This window comes from Chiloscyllium plagiosum, unplaced genomic scaffold (assembly GCF_037043375.1).
Source record: "Chiloscyllium plagiosum isolate Xiang-an unplaced genomic scaffold, Cpla_swu_hap1 HiC_scaffold_13, whole genome shotgun sequence".
Taxonomy (NCBI): Eukaryota; Metazoa; Chordata; class Chondrichthyes; order Orectolobiformes; family Hemiscylliidae; genus Chiloscyllium; species Chiloscyllium plagiosum.
Genome location: NW_028270151.1, coordinates 3,898,807 through 3,922,345, shown reverse-complemented (window position 1 = coordinate 3,922,345; position 23,539 = coordinate 3,898,807). Strand labels below are relative to the sequence as shown.

The 23,539-nt window shown below is 41.3% G+C and overlaps 2 protein-coding genes across 8 annotated transcripts in view; both read right to left on the bottom strand.

Annotated features, from left to right (window-relative positions):
• Positions 1–3,253: 3,253 nt before the first annotated feature.
• mrpl44 (mitochondrial ribosomal protein L44) lies at positions 3,254–13,370 on the bottom strand. Its single transcript, XM_043702853.2, has 4 exons — positions 12,983–13,370; positions 9,318–9,786; positions 4,968–5,146; positions 3,254–3,537 (listed from the first exon to the last, which is right to left on the bottom strand). Exons 1-4 carry the CDS (start codon positions 13,153–13,155, stop codon positions 3,369–3,371), a joined length of 990 nt encoding a protein of 329 aa, XP_043558788.2. The 5' UTR covers positions 13,156–13,370; the 3' UTR covers positions 3,254–3,368.
• A 373-nt stretch (positions 13,371–13,743) lies between these two features.
• The window catches only part of mffa (mitochondrial fission factor a), a 46,006-nt gene continuing 36,210 nt past the window's right edge, over positions 13,744–23,539 (bottom strand). For 5 of the 7 annotated variants that reach the window (XM_043702855.2, XM_087993280.1, XM_087993282.1 and 2 more), the window contains one exon: positions 13,744–15,190. In XM_043702855.2, the coding sequence (XP_043558790.1) occupies positions 15,059–15,190 (132 nt within the window). In that variant the 3' untranslated portion in view covers positions 13,744–15,058. The other 2 variants (XM_087993281.1, XM_087993283.1) reach the window with 1 other exon arrangement.

Sequence of the window (23,539 nt, the reverse complement as noted above, 5' to 3'; positions counted from 1 at the left end):
GAGGGCCGAAGGGCCTGTACTGTGCTGTATTCTTCTATATTCTAATATAAAGTAACTTGACATTCTGTGCATGGTGCAGACGTAGACCAGGTTTCTACTTTGCATAAATTAACTCATATATAGCCTCATTTGTGTAATCTTTCTAACCCTTTGGATTGCATTTCATCACTGCATATAATGAATGAAGTGCAAATGGCAAACTGTTGAATACATCTACCTGTCCACAGTGCCTAACTCAATATTATGCTTTTTAAGCTTGCCAGTGGATGTGAACATAGTTGGTGTAAACCTTGCTCTCTTGCCTTTGTTATATGTACAAGTTTCCTTCTGCCTTTCTGTGTTACTTGGGGAAATCACCCATAATTGTATTTCCTTCCATGAAAGGAAAAATCAGATTCTACAGAATTGAAGTAAAATTATGGAGGAAAAAAAATAAGTTGGTACAAATCTATACCAACATGAGGAATGTATAGAGGTTGCCAGTACATAGCAATCTATGGAATTGAAGTTACTACTTATTAACAACCAATGTGACTCCCTGCATAGAAATATCAAATCAATACTTCTATATTTTGGAATCTAGGTGTAATAGTTTTAATTCAGTTTTTTCTGTATTTCAAAATGTGAAACTCAAATTTGACTAGGAACGCAATGTCCTCCTGCAATACCACATTCACACACAATACTGAAGTGTCAACAAAGTAAACATAAATAACCATGACTATATCAAAAGGATGTGACCAACAAATTCCCTGTCACACTAAGATTCCAAGAGAGTAATAAGATGGATACTGATTCTAGACCCAGAAAGCAGTATTAAAAAAAACAAATAGGAGTAGGTTATTCAACTCATTAGGTTTGTCCTGCCATTCAATGAGTTTATGACTAATGTGACCTAATTCCTTTAAACTCTTGGTCGACAGAAGTTTTAAGTCTGAAATCAACAATTGATCTACTACCAACTGCCTTTGTTGAAGGCTCATAAATTACCATATCCTGTACAGGTAGGCATGCCTCCAAACCTCACTCCTGAAGGGTCTATTCTAGATTTCCCAACCAGTAGATTTGCTGCATATACTCATCTTTAAAATTTTGATCAAACCAAATCCTTTTTTTTAAGTTTGAGAAATACAACCCTCACTTGTAATATTTTAAAAACTTAGCATCTAGATACCATTCTGGTAAATCTGGGTCACACCATCTCCAAGGTCAGAAGGATCCTTTCTAGGATTCGGGCCCAGAACTGAATAGAATCATCCAGATGTGGTCTAATGGCTTTGTGTAGATATTGAGGAACATTTTTTTCTTTTGCCTTTCAATATTCGAAACAAAATACATCATTCCATTGGCTGTTTTGATTAATTTCTGCACCTGTCCATGATATTTTAGTGATGTAAATGAATCCCAAATTCCTTTCAATCTACACAGTTCCTAAAGCTGGAAGTTTTTGTTGCAAACGTTTCGTCCCCTGGCTAGGCGACATCATCAGTGCTTGGGAGCCTCCTGCGAAGCGCTTCTTTGATGTTTCCTCCGGTGTTTATAGTGGTCTGTCCCTGCCGCTTCCGGTTATCAGTTTCAGCTGTCCGCTGTAGTGGTTGGTATATTGGGTCCAGGTCGATGTGTTTGTTGATGGAGTTTGTGGATAAATGCCATGCCTCTAGGAATTCCCTGGCTGTTCTTTGTCTGGCTTGCCTTATGATAGTAGTGTTGTCCCAGTCAAATTCATGTTGCTTGTTGTCTGCGTGTGTGGCTACTAAGACCACGGAACGAGAACATACCACAACCAAAAGGACTAGCCACACTACCATACATCAGGAGCATCTCAGAACTGACAGCCAGACTGCTGCGACCCCTAGGACTCATAACGGCACACAAACCAACAGCCACGCTCAGACAACAACTCACCAGAACGAAGGACCCGATACCCAACATGAGCAAAACTAATGTAGTGTACAAAATACCATACAAGGACTGCACAAAACACTATATAGGACAAACAGGAAGACCGCTAACAATCCACATACATGAACATCAACTAGCCACGAAACGACACGACCAGCTATCCTTAGTAGCCACACACGCAGACAACAAGCAACATGAATTCGACTGGGACAACACTACTATCATAGGGCAAGCCAGACAGAGAACAGCCAGGGAATTCCTAGAGGCATGGCATTCATCCACAAACTCCATCAACAAACACATCGACCTGGACCCAATATACCAACCACTACAGCGGACAGCTGAAACTGACAACCGGAAGCGGCAGGGACAGACCACTATAAACACCGGAGGAAACATCAAAGAAGCGCTTCGCAGGAGGCTCCCAAGCACTGATGATGTCGCCTAGCCAGGGGACGAAACGTTTGCAACAAAAACTTCCAGCTCGGCGAACAGAACCACAACAACGAGCACCCGAGCTATAAATCTTCGCACAAACTTTGAACAGTTCCTAAAGTTTGACCATTTATAAAGTATTCAGATCCATCATTATTTTTGTATCTGAAGTGGATGACTTTGCACTTAACTATATTCAAATATTTTTATCACAGTTTTGCCCATCACTCATTGGATGAGTGGTTGAGACATCAATCGCTATTCCTGGTTAACTGCACTCTGGATAGGTCATTAAGAAGTCATGTTATTAAAAGAACAAAGTACAAATAACAAATAAAATTACAGCACAGGAACAGTTCCTTCAGCCCTCCAAGCCTGCACCAATCCAGATCCTCTATCTAAACCTGCTGCCTATTTTCTAAGGATCTGCATCCCTCTTCTCCCTGCCCATTCATGTATCTGTCTAGATTCATCTTAAATGATCTATTGTGTTTGCCTCTACCACCTCCACTGGCAATGCGTTCCAGGCATCCACCACCCTCTACTTTAAGAACTTTGCACACATATCTCCCTTAAACTTATCCCCTCACCTTGAACTCGTTACCCTTAGTAAAAGTTTCTTGCTATCCATCCTGTCTATACCTCATGATTTTTTAAACCTCAATCAGGTCCCCTCTCAACCTCCGTCTTTCAAATGAAAATAATCCTAGCAAGCTTGGAGAAGATTTGTAGCTCAGGTTGAGGTTCTGGATGTAAGTTTGATCACTGAGCTGGAAGGTTCACTTTCAGATGTTTTGTGACTAGGACAACAGATCCTTTCCAGTACATCTATATCCTTTTAATAACATGACAGCCAGAATTGTATGCATCATCAGGACACAATGCCCCAAATACTTTTTGCAATGAAAATTGAAAACTGATTTTGAATGTTTTTATTTCAGCTGTGCAAATGTTCATCATTTTACAATGGTTAATGTCCTATAATCAGGACTATTACTTGATGACAAATCAGATGGGATGAGGCCAGCACATTAATTGCACAGAGCTTTCGCTGCTGTGGGTTGCTTTGTGGGATTTGAATAATCCCAAGGTCGTCTGTTTTCTGTATAGCCATAAATTTTACGCAGTGCTACTCGTGCTGACTCTTCTTCTGCTGACAGCACAGTTTCACCAGGTCCTTCTGCAATTAGTTGCTTATCACTGAAACAAGACATTGAAATCTGTTAATTCCAGCATTTCAAGGTCAGTACTACTACATTTTCTTATAAATGTAAGACAGATGCATTTACCAAGTATAATTTAAATGTATGAGTTACTTGTCACACGAAATTGAACAATGCAGACTTCATGAGGTAACTATTTCACAAACCATTCAAAATCTTTCATCTAACCCAGTCAATTAGAAAAAAAAGCTAATTGTTTAGGGAAGTTGAGCAAACTTAAAAATTAAAACTCATGTCTGAAAGTTGAAAGTCCAATTTAATTATGTAAAATAAATGACAATTCTAGGAATATTTAATACATGCAACTTGACTGAATGGCCCAAGAAAAGCATTCATGCATTTTTAGGAGTTGATCTCTTTTCTCTATTCTATTTTAACTTAATAGAACAGCTGCACTCTCATATCCAAAGTATTTGATTCCATTTTAGGCACTTCTCTCATCCTTCATTCATCAACTCTTTATTCTATTCCAAATGTACAATGTACCAACTCCGTACAAGCAAAATACCCCAACTAATCATTGCATTGCTCAAGGCAGCACCAACAAGTCAATGGCTTCTAGCTGTTTCATTTAAAAATGATGTTCTCTATTGCAATATTTGGATTTAAACATTTCACAGATGCCTGGCAACTGCAGCTTTTAGTCTCCTATGTTGGATTGACAAGTGGCAGGACTAAGTGAGGACTGCAGATGATGGATATCAGAGTCAAAAAGTGCGGTGCTGGAAAAGCACAGCCGGTCAGGCAGCATCCGAGAAGCAGGATTACCAGCTCATTCTGAAAGGCCTATCACATAAGAGGCTAAATAACATATCATCCTGATGGGTATATATTACTACTTCTTTATTGCCCTGCAAAACTCTATCAACACCAGGACTACAATATTATTAACACAAGACTTGCAATGGTTCAAGAAGAGATGTCACTATCAGGTAGCTCTTGCAGATGCAAAATTACTGTTTTAAAACTGAGCAATCTTTAATTGGAGCACTCCTTAACATTAATGCAGCTTCTCGTACAAAAACTTTCACTGCCTGTTCATAATGTGAATCAGCAATCCTAAACTCATTTCCCATAACAGCAACCCACTCATGCAATCAGCAACCCTGCCCACCACTTTAGTTCTGCAGCCATTAAATTATCCTTCTATCCAGCAATTCATAAAACATGCTTCCAACAATCAAGAATGCCATCAACCCTTAGTGTTCCACTGTTCCAAACAGCTTTTAAGCTTCATTTCTGAGACCTAACATTTTACAGTCTGCAATACATTTATATGATGAGCAAGAGGAAACAGATGAAATGTAATATGAAATGCTTTTTTACAGCAGTTCCATTCATACTTATTAACCATAGGGTTTAAGTCATAGCCACTCCATAGCACGTTGACCAACATTCATCAAGTACCTGTATAATCCAACAAAATACACTGGGAGCACAGTGCTGACTCCAGACTGTCTCGTCAGTCTGGACTCGGGAAGAACCATCTTCCTATTCTTCAGCTCTTCCACCAATAGTCCCATGGGATTAACAACAGGCCAGATTTCAAACAGATCTTTACCAATAAGTTGAGTAATTAAGAAGTCCTATAAATTAGAAAACACATTACAACATAAAGTCAAATTTTGTATTCAAAAGTGAAAGTAGGAGTGAACATTTCATGGACTGTTAGTAGATTGTTACAAATTCACAAAGCATTTGAATCATTAGATGCATTAAAGAGAGACAGCATGTAACACCATGTTAATAACACAAGTTATTAACCAAACATTGCATTCACAGATCTAAATAGTTACTTTTGGTCTTGGTTCAAATCATTCAAAACTGCAAACACAACAGACACAACCCAAAGTTATATTACATAAGAACATAAGAAGTAGGAACAGAGTAAGCCATCTGGCTGTTCAAGGCTGCTCTGCCATTCAAGAGAATCATGGCTGATCTTTCGTGGCCTCAGCTCCAATTACCTGCCCGCTCACTGTATCCCCTAATTCCTTCATTGTTGAAAAAGAACTATCTTAGCTTTAAAAACATTTACTGAAGGTGCGTCAACTCCTCCACTGGGCAGGGAATTCCATAGGTTCACAACCCTCTGGGTGAAGAAGTTCCTTTTCAATTCAGTCCTAAATTTACCCTCCTTAATTTTGAGGCTATGCTCTCTTGTCCTAGTTTCACCCACCAGTGAAAACATCCTCTCTACATCTATCTTATCTATTCCCTTCATAATTTTATACATTTTATAAGACTCCCCCCCTCATTCTTCTGAATTCCAATGAACATAATCCCAGTCTACTCAGTCTCTCTTCATAAGCCAATCCCCTCAACTCCGGAATCAACCTCCTCTGCATCCCCTTTCTTCAGTAAGGGGACTAAAGCTGCACGCACTACTCCAGATGTGGTCTCACTAGCATCCTATATAGCTGCAACGTAACCTCCCTGCTTTTAAACTTAATCCTTTTAACAATGAAGGACAAAATTCCATTTGCCTTCCGAATTACCAGTTGTACCTGCAGACCAACCTTCTCTGCTTTGTGTACAAGGATACCCAGGTCCCTCTGCATAGCAGCACACTGCAACTTTTTACTATTCAAGTAATAGTCCTTTTTACTATTACTTCTACCAAAAGGGATGATTTCACATTTATTCCATCTGCCAGACCTTTGCCCACTCACTTAAAGTATCTATGTTCCTCTGCAAAGTTTCACAGTCTTCTGTACACTTTGCTCTGCCACTTATCTTAGTGTCATCTGCAAACTTTGATACACTACACGTGGTCCCCAACTCCAAATCATCTATGTAAATTGTGAATAACTGCGGTCCCAGCACTGATATCTGAGGCACACTACTATTCACTGATTGCCAACCAGAATAGCACTTATTTATCCCCACTCTTTGCTTCCTGTTAGTCAACCAATCCTCTATCCATGCTAATACTTTACCCGCAATACCATGCAACTTTATCGTATGCAGCAGCATCTTCTGTGGCACCTTGTTGAAGGCCTTTTTGAAATCTAGGTACACCACATCTACTGGGTCCCCATTGTCCACCTTGCTTGTAATGTCTTCATAGAATTCCAAAAGATTGGTTTAGCATGACTTGCTCTTCATGAACCCATACTGCGTCTGCCCAACGGGACAACTGCTATCTAGATGCCCTCTTATTTCTTGCTTGATAATAGACTCAAGCACCTGCCCATTACAGAAGTTAAGCTAACTGGTCTATAATTTCCCATCTTTTGCCTACCTCCCTTTTTTTAACAGTGGTGTCACATTTGCTGCTTTCCAATCTGCTAGAACTGTCCCAGAGTCCAGCGACTTCTGGGAAATTGCCACAAATGCATTTGCTATTTCTCCCGCCACCTCATTTAGTACCCTGGGTTGCATTCCATCAGGGCCAGAAGACTTGTGTATCCTTAGCTCCATTAGCTTGCCCAATACGACCACTTCTGTGATAATGATTGTTTCTAGCTACTCACCTACCTTTGTCTCTTCGTCAAATTACTGGCATGTTATTTGTGTCCTCCACTGTGATGACCAACACAAAATACCTGTTCAATGCCTCAGCCTTTTCATCATATTCCATGATTAAATGCCCCTGCTCATCCTCTAAAGGACCAACGTTTACTTTTGCTACTCTTTTTCATTTTATCTATTTCTAGAAACTTTTGCTATCTGTCTTTATATTCTATGCTAGTTTTTCCTCATGTTTCATCTTATCTTTCTTTATAGATCTTTAAGTAGCTTTCTGTTGACCTTTAAAGCTTTCCCAGTCTTCTAGATTCCCACTGATCTTGGCCATTTTGTTTGCCTTCTCTTTCAATTTGAGAGCCTCCCTTATTTTCTTAGACTCTGGTATTCGATTTTATCTTGACACTCTCCATCTGAACTTTAAATTCAACCATACTGGAATTCTGTCAATTCAACTATATAAATGAAAACCAAAGCCCTCACTTTGTAAATTTCAAGTTTTTAGCTGGTTAATTGAACCGACATATGCACAGTTGCCATGTGAGGGTGAAGCAGCTTTGCTCTACAGATGCAAAAATATTGTACTCCATATCAAGGGCAAAGTCAGGCCCAACTCAGAATTTACACTGCAACATCTTAGCATTAGTTTGAAATCAAAAGCATTTGACACTAACCCTCCAGCTATATTTTAATAATGAGGAAAAATACAATGACATGCATAAATATTTAAATCTGAACATAAGAAATCATCAGAAACAGGGCTCTCAAGAGCCCAGCAAAGTGTGCCCAGCTCATGACTGGACTAGCAGATTCCATATTCGATTCTCCCAATGTCACTGCCTCCATCTGAATAGTGCACAATCCAAATGCATCTTAGTCAAAACTTGTGTCTGACCAAGGTGATTTTAGTTCTTTCACTTTGTACAAAATTCAAGCAATATTATTTGACATTTCCATAAAGTTCTTGTACAGTACAGGTCTATTTTTCATGTCTGAGAAGATTCTGCTAATTTTCTCTCCTCATAAACATACAAGGATGTGTTTGCTAAGTGCTCTCCAGTATTTTGACTGTTTCATCTTGTATTTTGAGTGCAATGCATTTTACAAGTCCCATTGTACAAGAGGAGTAATTTTTCTCTAATCTCAATCTACTATGTTTCTATTGCAAAAAAATACAATTTAATGATCTCAGAGAAGCCATAAGGTTGGCAGATGTAGGGAATATGAGTGTTTTGAGATTAAAGCACATTGTTAGGACAAAATAGAGGTGGTTTTACTCCATGTCTGGGTTTGTTCTTTATGCAGTAGAGCAATTTTGATTATGGTTGACAAAATAATTAAAAACATTTCACTTCCCATCACTGACACGTCTCACCTCATTAATCACAAACAATTTCCAAGGATCTTAGCTAAGAATAGGACATTAAATATTCAAACCTTGGCAAATTTCTAGTATCTTGAGATAGAATACACTCATTCCTTCATTTTGTGTAAACTTCAGTAGACACATTTCCTCAACAGTACAAGCAATTTTGCTTAACATTTTCATTCCACATCACTTCCAATCACACAATTTGCCCAATGGGTATTTTATCTTGAAATCATCTGTGTTTTCACTTTTCATACGTGCTGGCTGTATAACAAGAACTAAACTCAACAGTTTCTGACATAAATTCATTTCCTCATTATTCCAAGCTCCTCTTTTAAGCCTGAATGTAAAACCTATCCCTTTGACTATATTTTCATTACCCCTTCTAATATCTTTTTCAGGGTGTCAGAATTATCAAGCACAGGGGGAGGGGGCAATTCAGCCAATCATGTTTGAACTGGCTGTTCGAAAGAACCATCCAATTGGTCTTGATCCTTTGACCTTCCTCATGGTCCTACAATTTTTCTCCTTTACAAACATACATTCAATTCTATTTTCAAAGGAAGCATTAAACTGCTTTTATCGTCCTTTCAGGTATTGCATTCCAGATCATAAAACAATTCTCATTATCCCCACTGGTTAGTTCGCTAATTACCTTCAACCTCAAACCGCTCCAGTTACCAAACTTTCTGCGAGTCTCGCTATTCATATTTGTTTGTGCTTCTGAGAAACATCTTGGGTCATTTCTTTATGTTGAAGGTATAATATAAATTATATGAATGCAACTTCTTTCTGCTCTCACAACTTGTAAATCTGCTTGAACCTTAGGCAATTGTCACCGTACCGAGTGTAGTTCCTTGTTATTATTTAAACTTGCAATATAATCCACTACCCACACCATTACCGCCCCAATATCTTACCCTAACAAATAAGGTGGCTCTTGCAGGTCCACTGCTCTCTAGCAAAGCTCCAATAAGAGCAAAGAATGTCTTTTGTAAAACCTCTTGTGGCACTGGAAACTCTGCACTTAGTGTCAAGTCTTCAACAGCTAAATTCCTGGCCACATGGCACACAATCTGTGACCCAGTGATGTGATCAGTAAGTGCCTTAACACCATCTGCAGGTAAGTTTGGATAGGCACTACTGAAACAGTCTTGGAGGTATTTATTTGCTAACGATAAACCTTTCTCAAATAACTGCTGGTTGTCTTTAAGATTTAATGTTATTTCCTCTCTTTCCAGTTTAAGCTCCCGGCGACGTGCTTCCTCAGACATGATGTAACAGGGATTAACAAATGCTGTTTTTAGAAGATCCAGGTTGAAATTCTCATTAAGACGATGACTGAAGGCCTCTACTTCAGCATGATAGTCCCAGTTAGGTTGCTGTGACCTGAAATGCAACAAAATATTTTAAAGTCAGCTTACAGTAACAAAAATTGCTTTTCACCTTCACAGTTTCACCATAGTTATTGAAGCTTATATCAAAAACAAATATCAATCTAAAATTGTGTACTCCCATAACATACTAGAATCCAATGCGAAGACTTCGAGATGGTGCTCCCATCTGCAGATAAAGGAAGTTGGGTCTATCTTAAACTAACCTGGAAGGGGAAGATGTTTCAAACATTTGAACAACAGGTAAAACTAGCTGTCTCATGCTGCCACTACACTATGACTCCAAGAGTGTTTTTCCACATGACATCTCTCCAAACACACAAATAAGTAATATGATATCCGAGTGCCTGCACTATGCCAGGTATGTAGACCTTTCATCCCTAAGACTGGGGACTACATCAAACAACACACCCCACTGACCAGAAACTAGACTAGCCATATAAATACTGGACTTCAAGAGGTCAAAAGCTAGAAATCTTGCACTTCCTGACTCCTCAAAGCCTGTCCATCATGGACACGACTCAAATCAGGAGTGTGATGGAATACTCCTTACTTGCCTGGATGAGTGCAATTGCAACAACAGTCAAGAAGCTTGACACTAAGTCACTTGATTGACACCAGATCCACAAAACATTCAGTTCTTCCACCATCGACATTCAGAAGCAGAGTATATACAACTGACAAAACGCACTGTGGATATTCAGTAGGGCTCCATACACAGCACTTTCCAAACCAGTACCATCCAGAAAGAAATGATGTGGAGGTGCTGGTGTTGGACTGGGGTGGGCAAACTCAGAATTCACATGACACCAGGTTATAGTCCAACAGGTTTATTTGAAATCACAAGCTTTCGCAGTGCTGTTATTTCTTCAGTTAATCAGCGCTGCAAAAGCTTGTGATTTCAAATAAGCCTGTTGGATTATAACCTGGTGTTGTGTGATTTCTGACCTTATCTAGAAAGAAAAGAGAAACAGATGCATTAGAACACCACTACTTGCAAGCTCTCCTCCAAGCAACTGTCAGTTCAGACTTCGAAATGAATTCTTGATCTTGCAGCGTTGCTAGGTCAAAATCCTAGAACTCCCTCATACTCTTTTGTGGGACGACCTACAGCACAAGAACCGTGGTGGTTCAAGGCGGCAGCTCACCACCTCTTTCTCAAGAGCAACTAGGGATGGACAATAAATGCTGGTGAAGCCAGTGATGCCTACATCATATATCTGAATAAACTTATTAACTCGGGTGAACTGCTCTTCCAGTGGTGACCTTTTTAAAACTCGCTAAGGCTAATTACTTCAGAATTTGAGAAAAAAAATTTGAGATTTTTTTAACCCACCAACTGTCAGCATCAGTTTTGCCACCCTGTTCTGTCTTCCAGATAGAATCACTGAAAATGTACAGCACAGAAGAGGTCACATGGGTCAAACTATCTGCACTGACCAAAAAGCAAGACTTCCAACATGTGGTCTACAACTTTGTTGCTTACAGCACTTGAGGTGCGTATCCAAGCACCAAGATGAATGACACAAACTAGGAATGTCATCTGCCAATATCTACGCCTTCTCTGAGACATATCATTAGTCTCTATTTCACATTCCCTCAAACAAATCAAGATAGATCAAGATCTAAGCTCTGCAGTCCTGCAGTTGAGAATGATGGTGGCCAATTAAACAACTGACTAAAGGAGGAGGTTGCAAAAACATTCCCATCCACATTTATGGATGAACCCACTACATCATACATCTAATTCAAAACATAAGGCTTCGAGTGTATGATTCATCTCAGCCCCCTCCAGTGATCCCTAGCATCACATTGCCAGTTTTCAGCCAATTCAATTCACTCCATGTGATATCGATTGGAGGCATTAGGTAGTGAAAAGGCTATGGGCCTTGATAATATTCTGGCAATAGTACTGAACACTTGTGCTCCAGAACTTGTGGTCCAGTAGCTATGCTGCATAATTACAGCACTGACATCTTGAGAAAATTGGGGGAAAGTGAGGACTGCAGATGCTGGAGATCAGAGTTGAACATTGCTCAAAATGTCGATTCTCCTGTTCCTCAGATGCTGCCTGACCGGCTGAGCTTTTCCAGTACCACACTTTTTAAATGTGGAAAATTGCCCAGGTATCTCCTGTATGCAAAACGTAGGAAATTCCAACCCAGCCAACTACTGCCCCATCAGTCTACGGTCGATCATCAGTAAAGTGATGGAAGGTGTAATCAATAGTGCAATCAGGCAGCACCTGCTCTGCAATAACTTGCTTAGTGATGCCCAGTTGGGTTCTGCCAGGGCCATTCAACCCCTGACCTCATTACAGCCCTAGTTCAAACAGGGATAAAAGAGCTGAATTTCTGAGGTGAGGTGAGTGACAGCCCTTGACAATGAAGCTGCATTTGACTCAACATGACATAAAGGAGCCCTAGCAAAACTAGAATTGGTGAATATTAGGGGGCAACTTCTCTGCTGGTTGGAGACATACTTGGCACATAATAAGATGGTTGTGGATGTTAGGGATCAGTCATCTCAGCGCCAGGATATCTCTGCTGGAGTTCCTCAAGGTAGTGTCCTAGGCCTTACCATTTTCAGCTGTTTCATCAATGACCTTCCCCCATCATAAGGTCAGAAGTGGAGATGTTCGATGATGAATCACTATGTTCAGCACCATTCACGACTCCTCAGATACTGAAGTGGACCATGTACAAATGCAACAAGATCTAGATAATCCAGGCTTGGGCTGACAAGTAGGAAGTAACATTCGTACCACAAATGCCAGGTAATGTCCATCTCCAATAAGACAAAATATAACCACTTCTCTTTTGATATTCAATGATGTTACCATCACCAAATACCCCACTATCAATATTCTAGGGGATACCATTAACTGTACAAAACCTGTTGCCATCTACAAAGCACTTTTAACTTCATCTGCCTCCTAATTATGTCCTCTACCAAGAAACATATACTAACTGTCACATATAAATATAGGAACAGGAGGCCATTCAGCCCCTCAAGCTTCTTCACTCTTTCAACGAGAACATGTATGATATGTTGCCTAACTCCATAAATGCAAGGTGCTCTAATAGTCTTGCATATTAAGTGCAAAATATGAGAGTCAACATTCACCCGAAGCACCGTTTATACTGGGCTCTGCAGGGCCTGAGGCCTGCTGCCTATGCAGTGTTACACACCGGGGTTTAGGCGGCGGAGGCCCTTCAAGTTTCTTTTTCCTTTCCATTAACTGTACGTAAGCTCTCATCCATCGTTTCTTCTCCCTAGTTTGTGTGAATGAGATGGTCTGGCTGAGGGCAAACCGTTGTCCGAAGGGCCCGAGAACGCGGCGGGACAACATCAACGCCGCCATCACACCGGCCAAACTGCGGCTGCGCACCAGATACAGCCCCGCCCACAAATTGCGCCTGCGTACTGCGATTCCAGAGCCAGAGCAGACTGATTACCTCCACGCTGATTGATTAGGTCTGTGTCTAACAAGAGATGTGAAAGTTCGAATCTTCGGTCACTCTTGAATAATTGTAGCATTTAGGCAAAAAACACTACATGTAGAAATGAAATAAAAACAGAAAAGTTAGCGAGAAGTAGGTCTGGCAATATCTACTGAGGAGGAGTTAATGTTTTGAGTTAAATTCCTGTTGGATTTCTCCAATATTTGCTGGTTTTGTTTCAGATTTCCAGCATCTGCAGTATTTTGCTTTTATTAGATTTGTAATGACCTTTGCTACAAACTGACTTTTTTATTTTCAGAATTTTAAAATTAAAAATACTGATTTTAAATTCTAAAGTTGTAATTTAAGGAATACAATTTATGTTGTTGAAATGACTAGTTCAGGCCTCTGGATTACTTAGCCTAGTGATTCTAACCTGCTCCCCTTCTATCTACAATCTACAGGATAATGAATCACAAAAAGTGACACAAACACTAAAAAACACAACATTCCGATTTCATTTTATTTATTGCCACCTTGGATATAGTCAACTATATTTACATATGCAGTTTCAATCTTGTACAAGCTTGCTTACATAAAAGGTCATTAGAAAAAAAAGTTTGCCACAATTAAAACATTTGCACACTGTAAACCCAGAAATACATTTCCATCTGGGCTATGTTTGCATTGATGCTTCTGTAATAAATGTCTTTTAACAAGGTCAAATTTTTAATTTGTGCATACGCAGGTCAAGTACAAAGTAGGTAATATACTAAAAGATATCTCATTGAAACTGTCACACTGTAAACATTTGTCTGATCCAAACGTCAACGGAATACATTAAGTTCAGGTGACACAATGACACTTATTCTTCCAGCATTCATGGAAAACATTTTCCCCCTCCCCTAAACACCCAGTCCCTCCACACACATTTACAAAACAATTTTTTGGGAAATTTTACTGCAGAATAATATGAACAGAATAGAACTATTCACAGGTTCAGAGGATGGATGGTTAAATGAATTGGATTGACTTGATCACCACCAAACTCCCCCAACCACCTACAACCCTGGTTCCAAATTGCTTTCATTAGTGCACAAAAATGCCAGGAGCCAAAACGTAACATACTGACATTTCAATGCACAGCTAAGTACATATCAGTCTGCATCAGAGTGCAGGTTCACATGAAAATTAAAAATAAGTCAATGAAACAGGATATGTTTTTGATGCACACATAAAAATATAAAGGTTTATTCTCATACTCCAAAGTATTCCTTTCAAAATCAGTGCAAAAACAAAATATAGGCCCTATTAACTAGAAATTCATCTTCATGGGACAATGGAATACAAACACCATATATATGTACATCACTTCAAATATAACTCTTGCAAAATCTTTTATATGTAGTCCTCCTGATCCAGCAAGTCATACATTCAAAGAAGCTGCTTGTTAGCTTTATTCGCTGTTCAGTTCCATGACATCTTCTGTACTGGTCCTACACAGTCACATGCACATTAGATTCAATGACATATTTTAAAGTTCTGAAAACTACATATCCCCTAATCACGGGCATGCAAAATGAGTCAACTGATGTCTTATGAAGTGATGCAATAAATATTTTAAATTGAAGCAACAAAACATCCCTTTCTCCCCATGATTTCCTTTTCCTGTTTTGTATGGAGTGAGCAATCTGTGTAAGGACCTCAAGGAAATCTGCAAGGTGCAGGAGAAGCAATAAAAATACCCCTGGCCCTTCTGTCACCAGCTGTTTTTGAAAAGACCTGTTGTTCGGTTAGAACATGAAGAATTCATACAATGCCTATTCAGCGCCGAAGCCAAAGCCAGCTGTTAATCAACCAGAACCCTACTGTTATTGAGTAAATGATGATTTCCCGTCGGGTGCGCTCTCTGTTTTCTTCCTCCAGGAGCTGGAGTCTACGGTTGAGCTTAATTATCTGACAGCAAGACAAAATAAATATCAAAGTTAAAGAGAAGCAATTACGTATTTGAAAAATAATGCTACATGTTGTCACAAAGCTAGCACTTTTTCTTCTAAAAGCTGTTCCTTGGATCAAGGAGACTCTGTCCTTGATTTCTTTTTCAGAGTGGTAATAAGTCAGGCCGGGCTCTGGTCGGTCAGTCATTCCTGAAGAAGGGCTTATGCCCGAAACGTCGATTCTCCTGTTCCTTGGATGCTGCCTGACCTGCTGCGCTTTTCCAGCAACACATTTTCAGCTCTGGTCAGTCTGGTTTGGTACAGAGAAGAAAAGGATTTTGGAGAGGCCTTTTGTTTATATGTTAACAGATGAGACTTCAAGCCAAAGTGGTCATGTTTTAGAAGTGACCTGTATAACGAAAGTGGAGTGGTCAGCTCTCTAGCTGAGCTGAGCAGCTTTTAGTTGAGTCTGAACTGGGAAGTTCTACAGGAAGCTGTGTGGAAACTCTCTTTTTTAATTTCTCTCTCTCTTTCTGCTTTTCAACTTCAACCTGTAAGCATGTGTTCCATTGATACTTGGTTTTTAGGGAAGTTTGCTTATTGGGACTGTTTGTGTATATTCAGAACAGCATAATTAAGTCTAGTTTGGATAGACTGAGTTCTGTAGGGGTTCTTTATTCTGTTGTTTATGTTGCATTGTGTAATTTTGTGAATTAACCTTTGTCTGTTTTAAATCTAGTAGTCAATCTAGCTAATTTACTCCAGATAATTTTCACTGTACACTTACCTAAACAAATTGCAAAGTCATGGTCTGGGCTGCCTGCTTAAGAATATTGAGTGGTCTGGCTTAGTCCATAACAGATTGGGGGCTCTTTGTGGGATTTTAAACATCGAGAGGTAGGTGCGAGTGTCTTTATTTTGGGTGCCGGTTTGGTTGGGTAGACAAAGCTTGGGATAGTAATGGCCTTTTCAGTGGCCAAAAAGTTTCTGGATGTGGATGCAGTGATTTTGGAAGTTTTGCAAAAAGCGAATAAGACCAAGTTGCAAGAATTAGCAGAGAAGCTGGAATTGGAACTGCTGTTCCTGTCAGGAAAGGAGAGATGATTACAGCAGTAGATCAGCATTTAAACTTGCTGGAGAAACCATCAGAATCTATAGAGATGGCAAAAATTCAATTGCAAATGAAGCAGCCTGAGTTAGATGCAAGAGATGAGGAAAGGGCAGCATAAATGAAACAGTTTGAGCTGTGATTATCAGCAGAAGAGAAGGAAAAAGAGAGAGCAGAGAAGGAAAAAGAGAGCGCCTTTGAACTTCGAAAACTGACACTTAAAAAGGAAAAGTAAAAACAATGACTGCAGATGCTGGAAACCAGATTTTGGATTAGTGGTGCTGGAAGAGCACAGCAGTTCAGGCAGCATCCGAGGAGCAGTAAAATCATCATCAGGAATGCAGGCAAAGTGCCTGAAGGGAGAGATAAGTGAAAGGAGGGTGGGGGTGGGGAGAAAGTAGCATCAAGGACAATAGGTGAGTGGGGGATGAAGGTGATAGGCCGGGGGGAGTGGATAGGTGGAAAAGAAGATAGGCAGGTAGGACAACTCATGGGGACAGTGCTGAGCTGGAAGTTTGGAACTGGGGTGAGGTGGGGGAAGGGGAAATGAGGAAACTGTTGAAGTCCACATTGATGCCCTGGGGTTGAAGTGTTCCGAGGTGGAAGATGAGGCATTCTTCCTCCAGGCGTCTGGTGGTGAGGGAGCAGCGGTGAAGGAGGCCCAGGACCTCCATGTCCTTGGTAGAGTGGGAGGGGGAGTTGAAATGTTGGGCCACAGGGCGGTGTGGTTGATTGGTGCGGGTGTCCCGGAGATGTTCCGTAAAGCACTCTCCCGCATCGGGAGCAACGGATACAATAAATGATATTGGTGGATGTGCAGGTAAAACTTTGATGGATGTGGAAAGCTCCTTTAGGGCCTTGGATGGAGGTGAGGGAGGAGGAGTGGGCGCATGTTTTGCAATTCCTGCGGCAGGGGAAGGTGCCAGGATGGGAAGGTGGGTTGTAGGGGGGCGTGGACCTGACCAGGTAGTCACGGAGGGAACGGTCTTTGCGGAAGGCGGAAAGGGGTGGGGAGGGAAATATATCCCTGGTGGTGGGGTCTGTTTGGAGGTGGCGGAAATGTCGCCGGATGATTTGGTTTATGCGAAGGTTGGTAGGTTGGAAGGTGAGCACCAGGGACGTTCTGTCCTTGTTACGGTTGGAGGGGTGGGATGTGGACGAGATGCGTTGGAGGGCATCTTTAACCACATGGGAAGGGAAATTGCAGTCTCTAAAGAAGGAGGCCATCTGGTGTGTTCTGTGGTTGAACAGGTCCTCCTGGGAACGTCAGCTTAAAAGGCTAGAGATAAAGGCTGAGGATAGGCTGAGTAAGGAAGAGAGTGAGGATGAGCAAGCCCCTGGTAGTCAGAAGCAGAGTGAGAAAATGTTTAAATATATTCAAGCATTGCCTAAATTTGATGAGAAGGATGTGAAAACCTTTTTCATCACATTTGAAAAGGTGTCAAAACAGATGCATGGCCAGTGCCAATGTGGGTTTTGTTGATCCAAACAAAACTTATAGGTAGAGCAAGTGAGGTATTTGCATCACGATCAGAGATGGTATCTGGGGAGTATGATGAGGTGAAAAAAGCCATTTTAAGTGTATATGAGCTTGTACCAGAAGCCTATAGACAATGTTTCAGGTCAAACCTATCTGGAGTTTGAAAGCATCAAACAGGGTAATTTTGATAAATGGATAAGAGCTTTAAAAATCAAGGAAACCTATGATGGCCTTCAAGAGGTAATTATTTCGGAGGAATTCAAAAATTCACTGCCTGAATTAGTGCGAACTCAAGTGGAAGAGCAGAGAGTTAAAACAGCAAGGTTCGCAGCAGAAGTGGCTGATAGTTATGAGCTGGTCCATAAAACATGATTTGGCTTCCAGAATCAATTTTAGCCCATGAGGGATAGAAACTGGGGAAAAGAGAAATCCTCACATGGAAAGGAAAAGGTGGATCTCAGTGAAGATCATAAGGAGGGTAAAAGAAACCCTTGAGGGGGGACAAAGAAATTAAAAAGCTCCGGTGTTTTCATTGTAATAAAGTGGGCTACATGAAATCACAGTGTTGGTGGGCAAGGAGAAAGCCAGATGTAGGAAAACCAGACAAGCCTGGAAGTTTTGTTGGACGAGTAACAAAAAGCACAAGGGAAGTTAGACATCTGCCTCGGAGAGCACAAGATGATCAGAGGTTGGTTAAGGAGGAAGTGCCAGATCTGCTTAAAAACTATACACATGCAAAGGTAAAGTTTATTCCAAGCAAATGTGAGGTGATGCATCAGAAATCCTGATGAAGGGCTCCTGCCCGTAACGTCGATTTTCCTGCTCCTCGGGTGCTGCCTGACCTGCTGTGCTTTTCCAGCACCAATCTCATCTTGACTCTGATCTCCAGCACCTGCAGTCCTCACTTTCGCCTAGTTGATTTTAACCTTACTGCGAATCCTCTTGCAAGGATGCCTACCCTGAAGCAGCTCTCCTCCTCTCTCTACAAAGATCTCTGAGTCTCTCTCACTGCAACCCCAAGGTCATCCCGCCTGGAATGCGTTGCCAGAAGAGGTAGTAGTGGTAGGTACGGGAAATTCATTTAAGGTGTGTCTGGACAGATGCAGGAGTAGGTGGGGAGCAGAGGGATAAAGATCCTTAGGAATTGGGCGATAGGTTTAGACAGTGGTTTTGGATCGGCTCCGGCTTGGAGGGCTGAAGGGCCTGTTCCTGGGCTGCAAATGTTCTCTGTTCTTTACTCATATAAACCAGGAGTAGTAGGCAAGGAGGTTATGATATTAAGGACATGGAATGCTCTCAGTCTGTAATGCAGAAGGATGAGGAGATATGCACTCCTGAAGGACTACTGCCAGAAAAGGTACTTGTAACAGGAATTCATGGCGAGACAAAAAGTGCTCAGTTATGTAAAGTGAGGCTAGAGAGTCCAGAGAAGAGTGGAGAATTTGTGGTAGGAGTACTGGAAAAACTGTCAGCTCCAGGAATACAATTTGTCCTTGCAAATGATATAGCTGATTCACAGGTAGGCGTGCTGCCTACTCTAATTGAAAAGCCAGTGGAGATGCAGGCAACTGAAGACATGGAGAATGTTTAGCCAGGCATTTTCCCTGATTGTGTGATCTCAAGATCACAAGGCATAAGTTGAAATACGAGAGATCAAAAGGCACAAATAAGGAAGCTGACATAGCTTTATCAGAAACTTTCTTTGATCACATAAGTCGAACAGAGAAAGAGCGAAGAGGTAAACATGCCAGTATCTTTAGCTCTGCAGTGCTAGTTAAATTACAGCAGAAAGATGAGGAGTTAAAACAGTCGTATCAAAAGGCATTTACAGAGAAAGAAAGTGAATGCATTCCTGTGTGTTATTACTTAACAAATGATGTCTTAATGATAAAATGGAGACCATCACACATCCAAGCAGATGGGAAATGTGCAGAGGTAAACATGCCAGTATCAGAAATAAGGTGGGTGAACTTAAGGTGTGGATCGGTACCTGGGACTACGATGTTGTGGCCATCACGGAAACGTGGATAGAAGAGGGACAGGAATGGTTGTTGGAGGTTCCTGGTTACAGATGTTTCAGTAAGATTAGGGAGGGTGGTAAAAAAGGAGGGGGGGTGGCGTTGCTAATTAGAAATGGTATAACGGCTGCAGAAAGGCAGTTCGAGGGGGATCTGCCTTTGGAGGTAGTATGGGCTGAAGTCAGAAATAGGAAAGGTGCAGTCACCTTGTTGGGTGTTTACTATAGGCCCCCCAATAGCAGCAGAGATGTGGAGAAACAGATTGGGAAACAGATTTTGGAAAGGTGCAGAAGCCACAGGGTAGTAGTCATGGGTGATTTCAACTTCCCAAATATTGATTGGAAGCTCTTTAGATCAAGTAGATTGGATGGGGCGGTGTTTGCGCAGTGTGTCCAGGAAGCTTTTCTAACTCAGTATGTAGATTGTCCGACCAGAGGGGAGGCCATATTGGATTTGGTAATCGGTAATGAACCGGGACAAGTGATGGGCTTGTTAGTGGGTGAACATTTTGGTGATGGTGACCACAATTCTGTGACTTTCACCTTGGTTATGGAGAGAGATAGGTGCGTGCAACAGGGTAGGTTTTACAAATGGGGGAAGGGTAATTACGATGCTGTAAGACAGGATCTGAGGAGCATAAGTTGGGAGCATAGGTTGTCGGGGAAGGATGTCGTGGAAATGTGGAACTTTTTCAAGGAACAGATACGACGTGTCCTTGATATGTATGTACCTGTCAGGCAGGAAAGAAATGGTCGTGTGAGGGAACCTTGGTTGACGAGGGAGGTTGAATGTCTTGTAAAGAGGAAGGAGGCTTACATCAGGTTGAGGAAACAGGGTTCAGACGGAGCAGTGGAGGGATACAGGATAGCCAGAAGGGAGCTGAAGAAAGGGATTAGGAGAGCTAAGAGAGGGCATGAAAAATCTTTGGCGGATAGGATCAAGGATAACCCAAAGGCATTTTATGTGTATGTGAGAAACATGAGAATGACGAGAACGAGGGTAGGTCCGATCAAGGACAGTAGTGGGAGACTGTGTATTGAGTCGGAAGAGATAGGAGAGGTCTTGAATGAGTACTTTTCTTCAGTATTTACGAACGAGAGGGACCGTATTGTTGAAGAGGAGAGTGTGAAACGGTCTGGTAAGCTAGAGGAGATACTTGTTAGGAAGGAAGATGTGTTGGACATTTTGAACAACTTGAGGATAGACAAGTCCCCCGGGCCTGACGGGATATATCCTAGGATTATGTGGGAAGCAAGAGAGGAAATTGCAATACCGTTGGCAATGATCTTTTCATCTTCACTGTCAACGGGGGTGGTACCAGGGGACTGGAGAGTGGCGAATGTTGTGCCCCTGTTCAAAAAAGGGAATAGGGATAACCCCGGGAATTACAGGCCAGTTAGTCTTACTTCGGTGGTAGGCAAAGTAATGGAAAGGGTACTGAGGGATAGGATTTATGAGTATCTGGAAAGACACTGCTTGATTAGGGACAGCCAGCATGGATTTGTGAAGGGTAGGTCTTGCCTTAAGTCTGATTGAATTCTTTGAGGAGGTGACCAAGCATGTGGATGAGGGTAGAGCAGTGGATGTAGTATACATGGATTTTAGTAAGGCATTTGATAAGGTTCCCCATGGTAGGCTTATGCGGAAAGTCAGGAGCCATGGGATAGAGAGAAATTTGGCCAATTGGATAGAAAACTGGCTAACCGGTCGAAGTCAGAGTGTGATGGTAGATGGCAAATATTCAGCCTGGAGCCCAGTTACAAGTGGAGTTCCACAGGGATCAGTTCTGGGTCCTCTGCTGTTTGAAATTTTTATTAATTTTTATTAATGACTTGGATGAGGGAGTCGAAGGGTGGGTCAGTAAATTTGCAGATGATACGAAGATTGGTGGAGTTGTGGATAGTAAGGAGAGCTGTTGTCGGCTGCAAAGGGACTTAGATATGATGCAGAGCTGGGCTGAGGAGTGGCAGATGGAGTTCAACCCTGACAAGTGTGAGGTTGTCCATTTTGCAAAGACAAATAAGAATGCGGAATACAGGGTTAACGGTAGGGTTCTTAGTGAGGTGGAGGAACAGAGGGATCTTGGGGTCTATGTTCATAGATCTTTGAAAGTTGCCACTGAGGTGGATAGAGCTTGTAAGAAGGCCTATGGTGTATTAGCGTTCATTAGCAGAGGGATTGAATTCAAGAGTCGTGAAGTGATGTTGCAGCTGTACAGGACTTTGGTTAGGCCACATTTGGAGTACTGTGTGCAGTTCTGGTCGCCTCACTTTAGGAAAGATGTGGAAGCTTTGGAGAGGGTGCAGAGAAGATTTACCAGGACGTTGCCTGGAATGGAGAATAGGTCGTACGAGGATAGGTTGAGAGTGCTAGGCCTTTTCTCATTGGAACGGCGAAGGATGAGGGGTGACTTGATAGAGGTTTATAAGATGATCAGAGGAATAGATAGAGTAGACAGTCAGAAACTTTTTCCCCGGGTGCAACAGAGTGTTTCAAGGGGACATAAATTTAAGGTGAAGAGTGGAAGGTATAGGGGAGATGTCAAGGGTGGGTTCTTTACCCAGAGAGTGGTGGGGGCATGGAATGTGCTGCCTGTGGGAGTGGTAGAGTCAGAATCTTTGGTGACCTTTAAGCGGCAATTGGATAGGTACATGGATGGGTGCTTAAGCTAGGACAAATGTTCGGCACAACATCGTGGGCTGAAGGGCCTGTTCTGTGCTGTATTGTTCTATGTTCTATTTATCAAATTGTTTTGCCAATAGGGTATACAAAGGAGGTGCTGCGAGTGGTGCATGAGTTAACACTTGGAGGTCATTTAGGGGTGAAGAAAACACAGGCTGAAATACAAAGACATTTTTACTAGCCTGGACTATACAGAGATGTAGTTGAATTTTGCCAGACATGTCACCCATGCCAGCAGTAAAACCTGCACCTTTGATAACTATTCCAGCATTTGAGGAACCTTTCACAAGAGTCTTGATTGATTGCACAGGTCCCCTACCTCAAATAAAAAGCAGGAATCAGTATTTATTAACAATAAAGGATGTGTCAATTAGATTTACAGAGGCAATCCCATTACGCAACATCACAGCTAAAAGGGTTGTAGAAGAATTACTTAAATTGTTTTACTAGATATGGACTGCCAATGGAGATCCAGTCAGATCAAGGATCAAACTTCACATCCAAACTATTCAAGGTGGTTATGGATAACTTGGGAATAAAACAATTCAAATCTACTGAGTACCATCTGGAATCACAGGGAACGCTAGAGAGATGGCAAACACTAAAGACCATGTTGACGGCTTTAGGTCAGGATTATCCAGATGATTGGGATAAGGAAGTTTCGTTTCTACTTTTTGTGATCAGAGGTGCACTGAGTGAATCAACCAAATTCAGTCCGTTTGAATTAAGTTTTGGGCAAGAAGTAAGAGGACTGCAAAAATTGATTCAGAAAAATTAATAAGTCAGAATTCAGAGGCCACTCATTTGGACTATGTGTCAAATTTTAGATAAAGATTAAATAGAGCTGGAGAGTTGGCTGGACAGCATTTAAAAGTGTCACAGGCATACAATCAAACAGGAAGCAGATAAGAAATCACAAATCCCCAATTTTGCAATTGGGGATAAGGTATTGGTATTACTTCAGTAACAGATGAGCCTTTTAAAGCAAGGTTTAGTGGACCTTATCAAATTGAGAGGAAATGGAGTGAGGCGAACTACTTGATAAGGACTCCAGACAGGAAGAAATCTCACAGTGTGTCA